Source organism: Macrosteles quadrilineatus, unplaced genomic scaffold (assembly GCF_028750875.1).
Source record: "Macrosteles quadrilineatus isolate MER2022 unplaced genomic scaffold, UCM_ALF_1.0 Scaffold_8__2_contigs__length_117827958, whole genome shotgun sequence".
In the NCBI taxonomy this organism is placed as follows: domain Eukaryota; kingdom Metazoa; phylum Arthropoda; class Insecta; order Hemiptera; family Cicadellidae; genus Macrosteles; species Macrosteles quadrilineatus.
In genome coordinates, this window is record NW_026542601.1 from 16,101,108 (window position 1) to 16,118,644 (window position 17,537).

A 17,537-nucleotide genomic window follows, 5' to 3' on the forward strand; every position below is an offset into this window, starting at 1 on the left:
ATGACAATAGAAAAAGACATACAAAACCTAAAGGTCTTGGACAAAATTATACTTAGAAGGCTGAGGAGTATAGTCCTTGAACAGTCTCATCAGAGTCATCGTCCACTGAAACATTACGGTGACGGCAAACTTTTCGAATTTAAAGGCAATCTAACCTGCTTTTAGAGGGAATTTTTCAATTTTACTTGACACTATAAGAGTTTCTTATCGAATCCACCAGAGAGTTGTCACAAAAAGTGCAATGTTTGTAGGAAACCCCCGCAAGCAGCGGCGAGAGAGGACGACGTTCACGAGAGCACAGCTTGACATCCTGGAGGCACTGTTCTCCAAGACGAGGTACCCGGACATCTTCATGCGAGAGGAAGTGGCTCTCAAGATCAACCTTCCGGAGTCAAGAGTGCAGGTGAGCCGCTAGTACTTCAGCCAATAAGTTATATGATGCTAGACGATGATCAACGTGGATAAGGGAGAAAAGGTTGATTAAGTATTTAAGGTTCGGTTAGGTGACCAGTTTGAGTTTAGTTTGCTAATAAATAGATTTCGGCTAGACAGTGATTTTTTTACCATAAACAGAGGCTACTTGCATCTATAGAGTTTTACCATTAAGAAAGTTTTTGACTTTGGCTGTGATTTTGTTAGGGCTGCACTACGCAAAACGAGAAGTTCACACATAACTTAACTAGTGTTAATATTTCGTGTCGTTGACGTTCTTTGGGATAGTCAAAACAGGAGTTGCAGCAAAATTAGACAAGATCCATCGCATATCTAAGAAAGTTCCATCAATATGCTTAAGGAGAAATTGATTCGTAGGTATGGAAAATGGATGATATATGTTTGGTACTGTTTGGTGTAGGCGTAGTCCAGAGAGAACAGAATAGGCGTAGTCCCTACTATACTCACTTATAAATGTATCATTCTTATCGAAAGGCTGAAGACTATTTCAGGGTTAGTTTTGTTCAGTTTATTTATAGAGAGTTTTTGGTGCCTATTTATTTTCTTCTTACTTAACCAATTTTAAAATGGTTTCAAATAAATTCAACACGATATTCGTCAACTATTGTCTGTCCTCTATAATTACAGCTAAAATCGAAAAAATGTCCTAAAACAAAATAAAAACTATTTAGTCAACTTCTCCCTCAATATTATCATGGGACACAAATAAAAATGGTTTTAAAATTTAAAACAAAACGATAAGTCTTCTTACGTGCTTACACTATTCAAAATCAGTGGTCCTATTCAATAAAAAGCATAATGGCAGAAGGATGATATAATGTCGACGAAGTGGTTTATCTAATTTACTAGCTTAATTAAAAATCTCGATCAAATGGTTTGTTGGTCAAATGCTGCATCCTGAAGTTGAATAATTATAAAATAGCAACGAAAGATACAGTTAGTAAATTGTGACATAAATAATAATACAAAACTGAAGTGAATGGTTGACGAGAAGTCTGGTGGTCTCCTGACGGTTGTCACCTCGGAAAATCACTACAACAAATCACTCCTTCTACTATATGCTGTATCCAGCATCTTCATCTAAATGTCGGTCAACTGGCTTGTCGAGCAATTTACACGTCGGTCAAGTTGTACCCTCCCCCAAATAAACGTAAACTAGCAACGAGAGATGGGCGAATTGGGACATAACACCATGCTCACACTCGTCTAAATGTCGGTCAACTGGCTTGTCGAGCAATTTACCCGTCGGTCAAATTGTACTCTCCCTCAAATAAACCTAAACTAGCAACGAGAGATGAGCGAATTGGGACATAAAACCATCACCCTCGAAGCACAACGAGCAGTCGGACTGTTGTCACCTATGATAAGGTCACCCTACAAATCACCCCTTGTTATCTGCTATCAGCTGTCTCCAGCCCCTCCCCCGTCATGTTTTATATCTCTTCAATTATTGCTATAAGTCTGATCCGCTTACGGGCGGTCAACATACATATTCATGATTCTTATTGAAACGTCCCATTCGTATGCATTGGAAACAGTTGGTTTGATAATTGGGTGAGCACGGTGTCGAATAGGGTAGTATAAAATACCGCTGATTTGTTGATGCTTTTTGCAAACAGTTTTCAATTTGTATCCTCCGATAGTTTTATTGTGGTCACATAAGGCCGTCGACACACGGGAAGACTGTTTTTCAACTGAAATCGGCAACTAGTTGGACAAACTAGTCGCCTGCGTCCCGACCAATGTAGTTCACTTTTTTGACGATTGTTTTTTTTTCGAAACTGAATGTTGTTTACAACTAGTGTATATTTTTTATCTTGAGAATATACAATTTTATTCAGGGGCAAAGAAGTGAGCTTTGTATAAGGAAGTTTCTCATATATTTTACTTTCATATTTGCATGTGCATTTCGAATGGAGGAGCCACAAATCACTTTGGGAAAGGGGTCCAAACCAAACTTTATTTGTGTATGTCGGGGATCGACTCTGTCCCCTCTGACACCGAAGTTCAAGAAGCTAACCACTAGTCCACTAGGCTAGCAACACACCTAAAGATTTTACATTCTTCAAGCTTATCGGTGTCGATTTGGTTTTAATAGCAACTATCATAACAGATGTTCACGTTGTTGTTAAGTAATGTAGGGAATCAAACTTACTAGCCAGTCAGACAATTTTTTATTCATATTTTTAAGTATACATTACATCCCCCCAAATGTTGGCAATGTATAAATGAAAATGAAAAATATAGTAAAAAAACCAACTGTAAAGAAATATATTTGTGATATACTTATTAAGCAAAATAAATGCAATAATAGTTTTTAAAGTGTGTACGTAAACAAATAAAGACTGGATTTTCCTGTTTGACTAAATGTCATTTAGGCTATACAGTTTTCATACAATAATTGAGTGACGAAATAAATAAAATAAATATAATTAATAACGAACATTTTTACAGCATACTTAACGTATTCAACTTGGTTACAAAGCCTTAGATTTATCATATAACTCGGAATCTATCGATTATATAACCAGTTAACTACTGACTGGAAATCAAAATATCTAACTATTGAAAACTACAAACTTCTTGAATGAAAACCGAAACATCCAACTACTGAAAATTACAAACTTCTTGACTGAAAACCGAAACATCCAACTACTGAAAACTGCAAACTTCTTGACTGAAAACCGTAACATCCAACTACTGAAAACTGCAAACTTCTTGACTGATAACCGAAACATCCAACTACTGAAAACTACAAACTTCTTGACTGAAAACCGTAACATCCAACTACTGAAAACTACAAACTTCTTTACACACTATGATTATACAATTTGTTTCCGACCTTTATATACTGTGACTGGAAATTATCGATTTTATGCTACCAGTTAATTAAATTTCTGGCATTAAGGGCTGAGAACTAACACCATTCCGTATTATCAGATTGATTAGTACACTGCCAAGGGACATGTGTACTTGCATAAATAATTAATTACTCAATTATAATTAATCTATTGGCACGACAAGCTGTAATACTGGATCGGATAAACCGTGGATAATGCAATTGAGAGGAAATTAGTATAACAATTAATACACATTACATATAAAAGGATTATAGAAACAGGATCAAACCTTTGTTTAAACACTGATGCAATTATTAATTTGACTTTACATTTACCTTTGCAATAATAGCAGAGTTAAATGTAACTAGTTGAACTACAATACGCTAAATCGAGATTTTATGCAATTGTTGTAAGGAATGACAGCGACTTGCATTAAAGCCTATAAAGTTAATACTGTAGCATCAATTTGTGTTTCTGTATTATAGTGTTGTATTGGTACTAGGGGGCTCTTGGCACTGACCCGTGGTTACGTAAAGTCCATACAAATTTAATTTCGACTACATGTAATATCAATATAAATTATGATACAACGATTACTAAAATCCGTTTATGGTCCAACGTATTAAAATTATTCACAATAAAACTGTATTTTGTTTGTGCCTTTTTCTTAAAGTCAGATTTCAAAAATTAATTCACCTCTTGCACAAAACAACTGGATACTACCAATGGTAAATTTTCCAATCTCATACTAAATCTAGTCAGTTTTAAAATAAATATTTAAGTAGTGAACTAAGCAGCCGAAAACATTATAATCTTTTAAATATAAATATTAATCTTGTAGTGATAAAGATTATTACTAATAAGCAGCCGATGTACAAAGAAAATAATGCCAATTTACACATTTATGTCGAATACACACTTTCAACCAAGCCATATTAAAAAGCATCCTTTGTGCCTTTAATACCATGTTACATCACAGGAACAAAAACTAAGGAAGAAGTTTCCCACTCTTTGAAATGGCTAATTCAACTATGTTTTTTATAACCATTAAAGTAGTCAAAGAAATAACAAATTGGCTATAGTTGGTCAATATAGATATGGAATGTTCAAGTATCCAAAATTCAATTATTGTACACTAGTTGCTGTACTAGTTCTAGATGAAACAATGATTACACCAGTGCCCAAACTAAGCCAAAACCCAAAGGCCCGACCAGCCAGTCCTGCTGGCGGAACCCTTTATGACATTGTACGGCGGCTATCATTCACTCTGGGCTTTACACAAAGTCATTATGTTAGGGAGAGGATATGATCCAACAGCGTGAATGAAGCGTCACGTAGCTTCTGGAGGCTAACACCAGGTGTCACGTGACCCAGCCATTGCCACGGCTGACTAGATATCATGGCTGCCGCGCTTTGTGTATATATAAAAGTGATAATTTGGTTACGTTAGGTTTTTTGAAATTCTGAATTGATCTGTCATTGGGCCCAAAGAAAAGGGTGATTGTAACTATGGGGAGTTCAACATCTAAGTTTGATCATTTTCTCTTTGAAAGAGGGAGACGTCATAATTTGTTCTTTTATATATATCATGTTGCATTTATGTTATTCACCCACTGTTATTCACCATACTGTACTATTGTTGTTGTACTTGGACTATACTAAGTTTGAACTGTACTGTAACTGGTCGACCTAGATTAAGTGTCTCGGCCACTTTGAATAAGCCCTTGCCATCGTTAACATGTTCATCATTACGAACCTCGACCTGACCCATATAACATACAATACGATAAAATGTTTGTGAATTCCGGAAGGTTAAAACGTAAATGGTAGCTGAATGGCACGTTTACCTTTTGGGGGTAAAATGTGGTAACAATTTAGTAAACTCTGAAAAGGCGAGATGGGGATGGAAGAAAATTAATTTATAAGTTGTTATGATTAGTTGTTTGAATATGACAAAGATGTAGTAAGCTCCGAAGATTTAAAAATCTATTATCTATACTTATTTAATACGCAAGCAGATTTTTTGTGACAATTACTCCTCCGAAACTACTGAACCAATTGTCATGTTTTTGGTGTCATTGGAAAGAGCGTAACGTGAAGTTGTGCAGGAAACTTTCTTTTTAGGGAAATAATGAGAGAGTGAGGCCCTGGAGCCCTTTAAAGTTTTGTATTTCTCCATAAGATTAACATTGGAAACAAAAATTGTTATGAAACTTCAGCTGTTGTCAGAAATCAAAAGTGAGAAGAAGAGCATATGTTAATTGTAAACAGTCAATAAGTTTGCTAATTTAACAAGTTTGCTAAAGATATTTGCTGATTTGGTTGAAATTCGTTTTAAAATAACGAATTGCTCGCATTCGAGCAACAGGGACACTAGTTACTTATTTAATACGCAAGCAGGTTTTTTGTGACAATTACTCCTCCGAAACTACTGAACCGATTGACATGTTTTTGGTGTCATTGGAAAGAGCGTAACGTGAAGTTGTGCAGGAAACTTTCTTTTAAGGGAAATAATTAGAGAGTGAGGCCCTTGGGCCCTTTAAAGTTTCGTATTTATCCATAAGATTAACATGGGAAACAAAATTTGTTATGGAACTCCAGCTGTTGTCAGAAATTAAAAGTGACACATTTATTTATGGTATCCATGGTAACAAAGAACAAACCCACAAAATTTAAAAATGTAAACAAGCAGAACTAACTGTCAAAATTAATTTTGATTTCATAATTCCACACAGCTGGTACAAATATATTAAATACTGCATGATTATTAGAACAGGAACGGTATGGCTCATAAACATAAATAAAATATGTCACTCGCCCGAATGTAAACATTTAACATTGATTAAATGGAACTGTCAAACTATATGTTAATGTCATTAGTATGGGATTCTTTTAGTTACGTCATTTGTTGACCGAGTCTGTCCAATATTTTTGAGCTGCTGTAATAATATTTTACAGGAAATAATTGTTATATAAATTCATGGATATAAGTAATAATTTAGATTCTACAATCATTGCTGTTATTAAAATTGTGTATCCGCAGCAAACCTTCAGACTAAGCGAATTTTAATTTACCTGGCTTAATTTCTACAAAGGTATTCCCTGAAAATTGTCATTTTTACCTATTTAAATAACATTAGGTTAATTTTATTATGAGTACCTAGGTTTGCTGCTACAGGGAAGGTAGGTGTGTTTTTGTTGAAATGTCGATAGCTTATTATGATTGTTATTGGTTTGCAAATCATGTAATACTTACTTTACAATTGCTCGAATTCGAGCAACATGAACACTAGTTTAAATTATTACTAAACAATAAGTGTTTACTCTTACATTAACGTCCGTAATTAAAATTTTATTCCTACCGAATACGGCAAAGGGAAATTTATCCATTGTTCATACAGTTTTAGTCGGTTTTGATTTTTTACTTAATTGTACAATAAATTATTCACTGTACTCCACGGAATAAACAGCAAGGAAAAATCGTCGGTTTTAAACATTTATTTTAGAAAGTAGTTAAGTAAGTTTTATTCAAAAGTAACGATGATCATTTTAAAAATATCATGACAAATAATAATGATTTGTTTAGATTCATGGGTAGAATGAATAAATGGATCATCTTCAAATGGTCCAAAGTCGTTTGGTCCACAGTTTATATTGCCGTTCGTTTGGTCCAAAATCGTTTGGTCCAACAGTTAAAAACTCGTTCGTTTGGTCCAAAATTGTTTTATCCAATTTCATTTGGTCCAAAGTCGTTTGGTCCACAGTTTATATTGCCGTTCGTTTGGTCCAAAATCGTTTGGTCCAACAGTTAAAAACTCGTTCGTTTGGTCCAAAATCGTTTGGTCCAACAGTTAAAAACACGTTCGTTTGGTCCAAAATCGTTTGGTCCAAAAGTACAGGCCAAACTAGAAGTAAAATGTTGCATTGTAGAGTAAACTTATGAAATATACTGTACGTTTATATTGCCGTTCATTTGGTCCAAAATCGTTTGGTCCAACAGTTGTAAAACAGTTCGTTTGGTCCAAAATCGTTTGGTCCAACACATTAATACGAGTTCGTTTGGTCCAAAGTATAAACTATTGCGTCCCTCACATTGAAGGCGTTCAAATATCCGCCGTCGTATACAATAATAATATTAATACAATTTTTGCTTTAAACATGTTGACTTTCTATGTTTTTAACGTTAAAGACGCCATGTTTTGTTGTATTCAAACCACTAAAGCGTACATAAACAAACTTAAAGCTCAATAGTGTATCATACGGTTGGAAATCTTATAAATTAACAGTTTTTATCACATTTGGCGACCTTCTAATATACAGAGTGTTCAGTGGACCAACGTGTTTTAAATGTTTATCATACACCTTAATTTGTATTGTTGTACCGGTACCTATTTACAATGGAGTGTTTACTATTGATCATGGTTGTCTATAATTTCATAATCAAAAGGTTAAAATAAAACATGAAAATTACATTAATTAGCCTACTCATATTTTCTGGACGTCCACAATTTCCTGGTAAAAATTTTGTCTTACAGAATTATATATAAGGATCTTATTTTCTTATTTTAAAATTGATGTTCTTCTGTATAATGTCATGTTTAGCAATATAACGTTCCATTACGAACAGTTATATAATCTTAATATTACAGTAACTCTTTCAATCATTTTAGTCCAGTCAATGAATGATCCAAAAGTAGGTGTAGAGTGCGTGAGCAGGTAACTAAGCGATTCCTTCAGAAACTTGTTCAGGGGGCTTAGGGTGTTAACATACCAAAAGTCCTGACTCCTAGGTGGTGAGCCAGGGGGTGGAGGGGGGAAAAAGGGGGGGAAAAAGGTACGCATTTTGGGTTTTTTGATTATATCTCGAAAACTATCAACTTTTTGTATACTATAGTAAATTATAAAATTGAAGAAGATTAAATTTTCTACATGAAAAGTATATAATGTGTTTATTTTGGCTCAACAGATTACGAGTTATAACTTATTTAATTGATATCTTATTAAAATACTCCTTCCATAAGAAATACATGTAAATTAGTATGCGAAATGGGGCGAATCCTATCCGCCCAAAGGAAATGTAACTGATATTCTAGAAATATTGACAAAATTTCCAGTAATTTGACACTTTAATCATGAAATTTTGTCAAAGATTAAAGCGAGGGTGAGCGTTTAAAAATGGGATGATTTAAGGTTTTTTTTATATTTCCAATAAAAAAACACCAAAACTCGAAATTTTGTTACCTCGCCCTCGCCTTAATTTTGGATCAATTTTAATGATTAAAGTGTCAAATTACTGGAAATTTTGTCAAGATTTCCAGAATATCATTTATATTTCCTTTAGGCGGATAGGATTCGCCCCATTTCGCATACTAATTTACATGTATTTCTTATGGAAGGAGTATTTTAATAAGATATCAATTAAATAAGTTATAACTCGTAATCTGTTGAGCCAAAATAAACACATTATATACTTTTCTTGTAGAAAATTTAATCTTCTTCAATTTTATAATTTACTATAGTATACAAAAAGTTGATAGTTTTCGAGATATAATCAAAGAACCCAAAATGCGTACCTTTTTCCCCCCTTTTTCCCCCCTCCACCCCCTTGCTCACCACCTAGGAGTCAGGACTTTTGGTATGTTAACACCCTAAGCCCCCTGAACAAGTTTCTGAAGGAATCGCTTAGTTACCTGCTCACGCACTCTACACCTCATTCCTTGACTGGACTATTTCTTATTGCATTATGTTATATCTATTGTACTGGTTGGTGTCTGCCTTTTTGACTACTTTTGCCGATATTTTGTCTTATTATTCTAGACTGACAGATCATCACGAGATTATTGTTATACATGTGTATTTAATCATTGGACAATTTCCCATTATGTAATACGATACAGAATAATAAAAGTGCAGAAGGCTTTTACAGTCTATGAAAATGAATGTTAAATAGGCTACTTTTATTTATCATAGACATATCATTAAGGTACATCAATTATAGGTCTACTCTTTGTGATATGCATAATTGTCTGAGACAAACATTCAGGCACGTTGCCCATATATTTTTTTTTAAATCATAGTGGTTTTCAGTTACTGGATTAAGTTTTTAATAATTTTATGAATAAATGCATAATAAGTTATAGAAAGTTATTAATCCTAAATTACAGTTTATTACAGACTTTTAAAGAGTTTACTTTGATGTAATTCAGCTTAGTGAAAGAATACACAATAGAGCCAATGAATGTTATTCAACTAAAGAAGTGTTGTACATGTTTACTGGCTCTACTCAGCAACAAAAATCATTGATCTCTCTAAGTTACTTACCCAGATGGTGACATAAAACAGGCCCAAACTCCATACTATAAACAGTTTCTCAGGCCAGAGTCAATTTAAAGCGCTTGAATTGTGGCATTTATTAATTCGGCTTATATTTCTCGTAACCAACAGATTGTTCATCTGCAGAAGAAGTTCAGTGTGCTCTTATCGTGTCTAATGACATCCAAACACAGAAACCTTAAATTACAGTAGTACCTATATCTTGACAGATGTTTTGCAGTAGCATGTTACCTTTTGTACGATATTACGGACCGTGGCCCACTTGATTGGCCTTAAGTGGGAATTTTTTTAATAACACTACACCTTAACTGTAAAACAAATTTCACAAAGAGTGATCACCATTCTTTTACCATTTACTGTCATGACAGAAAGGTCATCCTCTTAAAGAAGAATTGAGCGTATCAATAATGATTAGCATTACACATAGTATAAATAAGTCAACCCTGAATATGTCTTTACATTTTTTTCAAATGCTGAATTTGTGACACAAAAGCTGAATGTTTACAGCTGTTATGTTAAGCAAATTATTTTATGCCAAAAGCTAGTTTAGAATCTTAGCGTCGGCTGCTAGACTTTTTAAAAATTAAAACTTAATTTCTAAAAAACTGGGACCCTAAACTAAAATTATGGCTTCGACATTCCCTAGTTCTCAAAATTATCTTTCTTGCAACACAAAAATCATGAAAATCCGTCGAGTGGTTGATTCAGAATCGTGAAATAAAAAAAAACACTGTTTCGTTTTAATATTATAGATTAAATAAACCATCTGTTTAACATTAAATGCAAACTCAAAGCAAAGTCAATGTTTATCCACAAATCTAGGGAATTAAAACGCGTTGTTTTAAGATTGACTGGGGATAAAAAGTAAACATTACACAAACACATTATATATAAATAAATATATGTATATGTACGTGTATATAAATGCAAACATATCAATTATTTAGAAACGTAACACAAAACAACAAATAGGCCTCGGAAGGCAGGCGGTTGGGTTGACGACGTGACGGCGATTATTTGAACGCCTTCTATGTGAGGGACGCAATAGTTCATACTTTTGGACCAAACGAACTCGTATTAGAGTTTTGGATAAAACGACCCGATCGAATGGTCCACAGTGAAACGTACAGTCTATTTCATAAGTTTACTCCACAATACACAATTGTAATTCTGGTTTTGCCTGTACTTTTGGACCAAACGATTTTGGACCAAACGAACTGTTTTACAACTTGTGGACCAAACGATTTTGGACCAAACGAACTGTTTAACAACTTGTGGACCAAACGATTTTGGACCAAACGAACTGTTTTACAACTTGTGGACCAAACGATTTTGGACCAAATGAAATACTCCCTAACTGGATGATAAAACGATTTTGGACCAAACGAACTGTTTTACAAGTGTTGGACCAAACGATTTTGGACCAAACGAACTGTTTTACAACTTGTGGACCAAACGATTTTGGACCAAATGAAATACTCCCGAATAAATATTGTGATAGCTTCACTTGCAATTAATGAAAATAATCGTACAAATCGCATCAAAGCAATGAATGGTTGATAAAACAGCTTAACTCCTTTAGAATCTCTTGCAATCATAACACCAATAACGCATATTACACTGATAGACATCGACTGTTCGCATTGTATTTGTAATGTGAGAAAAGAAAAGTAGTCGGTGTTCTTACAGAATACAATAAGTAAACTTAAACTAAATACAGTGGGGTGATTGCTATTGATTTATAGATAGAAAAGGTAAAATTTATGTTTAGATTGTCCGTGCCAAAATTACTGTCACCCATCTCTAAATGTGTTGGTAGAAACTAAATTAAAAAAAATTCTTAAATTCTTTGTTTGAAGTTCATTGTTGGTGATGGTGAGTTAATGTTGTTCAAAGGTTTATTGCGGACATTTTCCATCACGAATGTATATTTAAATGTAATCTAAAATTGCAAAAACTAAATATAAGTAAAGTAAGGTTAAGTGTTTACTGTATAGTCACAGAAGGCTTAATCGTTCAACGAAAATTACTATAAAAAATGTTCAATTTATGTTTACATGCCTAAAATAAGACCACATATTTCCTATAGTGGCAGTAAAAATCCTCTGAACAATAAATAGAAATTTTAAACGTTTCTTCCATGTTTACATTGTCAACTGTGCGGACAAAATCATCTACCTCTGATTGAAGAGGTGAAAATACTTTGGACATTTAGATGTATTTAAATGACGCATGCAATAGATGGACTGCGTGTTTTTACTGAATGAAAACGTTGCCTTTAAGTACATAGTGTGGCAAAGTATTGCTGTATCAGCAAAAGGGATAGTTGCACAACGAAAGCTACTACCGAAAATGTTGCACGTAAGTTAATATTGTTTTTCCTTCTGGAATTTCCGATTGTAGTGAAAATTGTCTGACGTTTACGATTACGCATGAGAGAGCGTCTAAAATGAAAATTATTGGCAAAAATTATACAGTTACATTGATGTACCAACTTTATCGTCCACCTCCGATCATGGTGAAAACTCTCTTTGCATTTAAATATTTAAATGACGTCTGTAAGAGATCTCTGGAACCAGAGACCAGTGCTGGAGTGTAGGAATGCGCGAAACCCTTGAGGAACATAGCATTGATCGGGCACTTGGGGCGCTTCCCCCCCCCCCCCGGGGGCACACCCACCCCCTCGCAGACAATCAGGTCCAAACGACATCCTTGTGTGGTGATCACAGGGATTACATCGACAGTCGTCGTTAAACAACTTGCTACGCGAACAAAGCTTTCAAATTGTCTCCATTTCAATTACTCAATACAGAAAGGGGTTTGAACTGCTTATTTTTAACAACTTACTATAGCGTCGTGAACAAACCTGTGAAGTTGTCTCAATTTCAATTACTTCGCAGAGAAAATGAGGTTTAACTGAGTAAAAACAAATTAAACAACTTGCTAGTCGCTAACAAAGCTTTCAAATTGTCTCCATTTCAATTACTCGATACAGAAAGAGGTTTGAACTGCTTCGATATGTTTAACAACTTGCTATAGCGTCGCGAAAAAAAACTGTGAAGTTGTCTCCATTTAAATAACTTCGTCGAGAAAATGAGGGTTGAACTGAGTAGAAATAAATTAAACAACTTTCTAGTCGCGAACAAAGCTTTCAAATTGACTCCATTTCAATTACTCAATACAGAAAGAGGTTTGAACTGCTTCGATATGTTTAACAACTTGCTACAGCGTCGAAACAAACCTGTGAAGTTGCCTCCATTTAAATAACTTCGTTGAGAAAATAAGGGCTGAACTGAGTAAAAACAAATTAAACAACTTGCTACATCGTCACGAACAAAGCTTTCAAATTGTCTCCATTTCAATTACTCAATAACTGAAAGAGGATTGAACTGCTTCAGCGTCGCGAAAAAAAAAACTGTGAAGTTGTCTCCATTTAAATTACTTCGCTGAGAAAATGAGGGTTGAACTGAGTAAAAACAAATTAAACAACTTGTCACATCGTCGCGAACAAAGGAACAACGCCTTTAAATTTTCTCCAATTGTACATTACTTGGTTAAGCCGCGTCTCCCCCAACCGAACATGTTCGTCGAACAGTGTTTGATAGAAATTTTCTATTTCAACTGAACATTGTTCGGCGTTGGTTTGGCGGAGACGCCTTTTCAAACATTCTGGCCGTCGTGGATGGAACCGGATGATGACTGTAAAAGTTCACTCCTAGACCGAACATTTTAGTCGAAATCACGTTTTTTCCTCGTGCAGCTAGTATAACTTTTCATTGCTTCTAGAGAAGTTTGGCATTTGCTCGTGTTTTTTACATAATGTTTTGTACACGTTTTTAAATTGATTGTCAAATCAGTTTCGGTTAATTGTAGCATTGTGATAATTAGTATCTTGTTACGAAATAGTTGGCCCAATCAGTGATATAAGTACTGTAATTCAAAATCCTCCCCTTCTAAAGCTTGGGAATAAGCAACTCGCTGTCACTTCTGCAAGAAAATGGTCACTTCCATTTCTTCCTCTTAGTTGTCTCTGTCACCAACGAGGAGGTCGACGAGTGGACACGACCAAATAAGTAGATGCTATGCTATGATTGCTATGCTGTGTAGATGTACTAATCACTACACAAGATCACCAACTACTGTAATCAAAATATCCGTATCTCTTATAAGCGAACAGTCCGTGGGACTAATATTGTGGAATGTTCGTCAGTTTTTTATGTTCTTGAACAGTGTTCAGTGGACATGTTCGGTTGGTGCAGACGGGACTGCAAAGTCAAGTATTTTAAGCAACTCAATACAGAGTCACAAATAAAAGCTTTGGAATCGTCACCATCTAAATTACTGCATATACAAAGACGATTTAAACTGCGTAAATATGTTTTAAACAACTTTCTACAGCGTTTCGAACAAAGCTGACAAATTGTCTTCATTTAAATTACTTCGCAAATAAAAGAGGTTTGAACTGCGTAAAGACATTTTACTGAAGACAAATTTACTACATTTAAACTAATAGATAAAGAGTAAAATTGCGTAAAGACAAGCATTTTTGTATAGGTAGATTTTAATAAAATGTTTAGTAGTAGTTTTTAATTCATATTGAATATTGTATGAAGGTTTTGACATAAATATTTCAATTTTATAAAAGTACGCTTTTTCCTTGTATTTCTGTTTGGAAGACAACAGTTAATTAATTTTACGTACGGTGCAGTATTCAGTTCGTTATTCGTGGTAAAGTTAAACGACTTAATACGGTAAGTATGATAACTTGAAAAAATATTGCAACACTGACTCGATATTTTTTTCGTAATAGTTTTTATATTAAAATATGTTTGGCCAGTTGTACAAAGCTGCTTAATGTTATTTTCGTTTTAATTATATCACAGCAAATAGTGTGCGTCGCGTTTAAGTTTAACTGAGCAGAAATATTCCATTTACATAACAAATCTGCATTATCTCTTGTATAAATAATTCTATCAAACTATTAGATAATTAGCCGTTTCAAGCAGAACTATCGAAGAAACTTATTAGATATTCGATTAATTGTAGAGCAAAATGTCAAACCATAAAATTCAATTCTCATCTAATTGTACTGAATTTTACAAGCAGGTAGCAAACACCAGCCATAGGCAAATATAATTAAATATAAAACAACAGTGGTGCTGCGGTTAGCATGTTCTGGCGTCCACCGCTAGGAGCGCCGTGTAGTTACGGCGCACGCGCTACGTATCTACACGGCGCTCCCAGCGGTGGACGCCAGAACTTATGCTAACCGCAGCACTGCTTTAGGTCTACATTTAGTTCTATTTGTCTGTGCACAAGCTTACCAAGAATTTAACGATAGGTGCTCCGCCACACCCAAAGCCAAAAGAACATGATGCAAATGGTAAAGTCTGCCTCAAGCAGAAGTATCACTTTCGACTGAATGTAGCGACAACACCAAAACTATTAGATTATCAGCTGATTGTAGTGACAACTGGTGTGAGTCAGCTGATTGTAGTCAGCTGATGACCTTGAACACCGCCCCAGGTAAAGATAAGGAACTGCGATGCGAACTCACGTCCATCCCTCATTAGTTACTATTGAAGCCGACTTTCACAGTTGCTTTCCCGCATTCATTGTTAGCAGCAGGGCCAGGACACCCTTGCTTTCAAACTACTTCTTGGTATTGTTTTGCTATTGAAATCGAATAGTTGATTTGTGCACTTTCAGGCAAAGCAAAGTCGGGCTCTTTTTACGGCTATGATATGATGCACAACAATAGATTTTTAAACCTCACTAATCAATTCGGGGAACGAAAACTACGCTAATGTAGATTAATGTAAGTATAGGCTAAACATATCAAGGAGAGACAAAGCGGGTTGTTAAAACATAACGCATTTTCTAAATTTCTTTTAAAACAGGAAGTAAACCTGTACTAGGCCTGAGGGAGTAGTAGAGAGTGTAGTTAATTTAATTTGCAGTGCATTCTATTTTACAAACGCGTTTTCATAAAAACGTTCTTCTAACCTAACTAGCAAAGTCTCTAATTAATTATGGTGAATTCTTACCTTGTTTTCGTAAACGGTTTTCTCCAAGACTTTTCGTGTATTGTTAAGCTTTATAAAATGTCATGTGAAAGTTTAAAGAAATAATTAACTTTTGCAATTACAACTTTTGTCTATACTATATAAGATTACAGTATTAGATGATTTCAAACCAAACTATGTGTAGTCTAAGATTTATAGTGAAATATGAGTGCTGAATAAAATATGAAATAGAATACGAATATATATAACTTTTGAAGGTACAATATAACTTTCAATATACAATAATTTCATATGAAGGTACAAAATTCATATTTGATTCTATTTCATAAATTATTGGTTTGCTACTGACTACGATCAGATCGTTTTTCAACCGGAATCATTTATCAAAATCCCAATAATAAAGTTGGGTACAGTTTCGAGCCAAAATATTTGACTTTTCACATGATCGAACCGTCAACCTTGCAACAACTGAAATAACAACAAAAAGTATCAACGTACTTCCTAAAATCAGAAATACGCGATCGTTCCATTAAAACCCTTCCCATCTTCACCTCTATTGACGTAGAATTGCAGACTCGATGACAAATTGGGAAGGTAGGAATGTGAGTTACATAAGGAGAAGCCCGTTCCCGCCCCAGGTAATACATAGGGTCTGGGCTTTGTGCGATCGTCACCCTCGTCCAGGGTTGATATTAAACAGCTATCGTGGGACTTTTGTATCCTCGTCACCCCCCCCCCCTCCCCCACCCAACATTCACCTTTCTCATAGTCATCAACAGGAGGTGAAAAGGCTGACAGAAGTTTGATGGGTAAATTTGAAAAGTTTGAGATTTCATTCTACGTTGGTTTGAAATGTAATTATGATTGTATTGGTACGGTGAAGTAATGCTAAACATTTTGAAGGTTGTTAGACTTGAAATTATGTTTATTTTTATCAAATCACGAAAGATATCATTATGACTCAGTAACCTTAACTTGAGTAAAAGACAAGTAATAAGTAATTAATGATAGTAAATTTCATTTGTGTATGTTTACCTTTTTTGAATTTATACATTTTTCTGGAGAATTTCGATTTAAGATATCACAGTTTTTGTGGAATCCTACATATTGCAAACAGTTTCAAACTACATGCTAAATCAATATGTTAACTAGGAAAACCAATGCCAATGTACCGAGTTTAATTATTTTATCTATTTGGTGAAAAATAAATAAAACATACAAACCCTTTCAACGAACTAACAACAATAACAAATTGAATTGTGCTTGTGCAACATTTCATCCCCACATTTTTAGAATATATTGTAACACATCTCAAATTGCAATTTAAAAGTTCGTTTAACCGGAGAGTAAAATCTGTAATTGGACTCAGCTTAAACGCAATGGCAGTGATCACCAAGTGAGAATGGCTGTGACAATGACCACAAGTTTCATACGGCGGTAATCCCGCGCGGTTGAATAATACACAGAGTATCACGCGGCAATTCCACAGAGTAACACCCGCTACTGAGTATTATATAAGTAATCATGCAACCGTTGAATATCAAACACACTGATAATAAGCGCTTGTCACTAATAGCATCCAAGCCGGTGGCACTGATAAACAGATTGTGTGATTTGACACGATTCTCTGTAATAATGCTTTTAGATATTGTACTCTGGGATGGTTATTATATGAACAGTGCGTATTATTAGCGCTGATCACTGGTACATTTGGATTTGTTTCTTTGATCGGTTTCATACACATTACACGTGCTTTTTGGTGTACCGTGAAGATAATTCTGGTGATATAAATGGACATGTATCTAATGTATTAACTGATTACCTACGAACAAAACTATTATGACTCTTGTTAAAGAGGTTACGTGGTTACTGTATCAGTCTTTGA

The 17,537-nt window shown here is 34.7% G+C and overlaps 1 protein-coding gene across 2 annotated transcripts in view; it reads left to right on the forward strand.

Moving 5' to 3' along the window:
• The window catches only part of LOC129001668 (homeobox protein OTX2-A-like), a 73,620-nt gene that overhangs the window by 49,625 nt on the left and 6,458 nt on the right, over positions 1-17,537 (forward strand). For both annotated transcript variants that reach the window (XM_054429044.1, XM_054429045.1), the window contains exon 4: positions 252-403. In XM_054429044.1, coding sequence (XP_054285019.1) covers positions 252-403 — 152 coding nt within the window. The remainder of the gene's footprint in view (positions 1-251; positions 404-17,537) is intronic.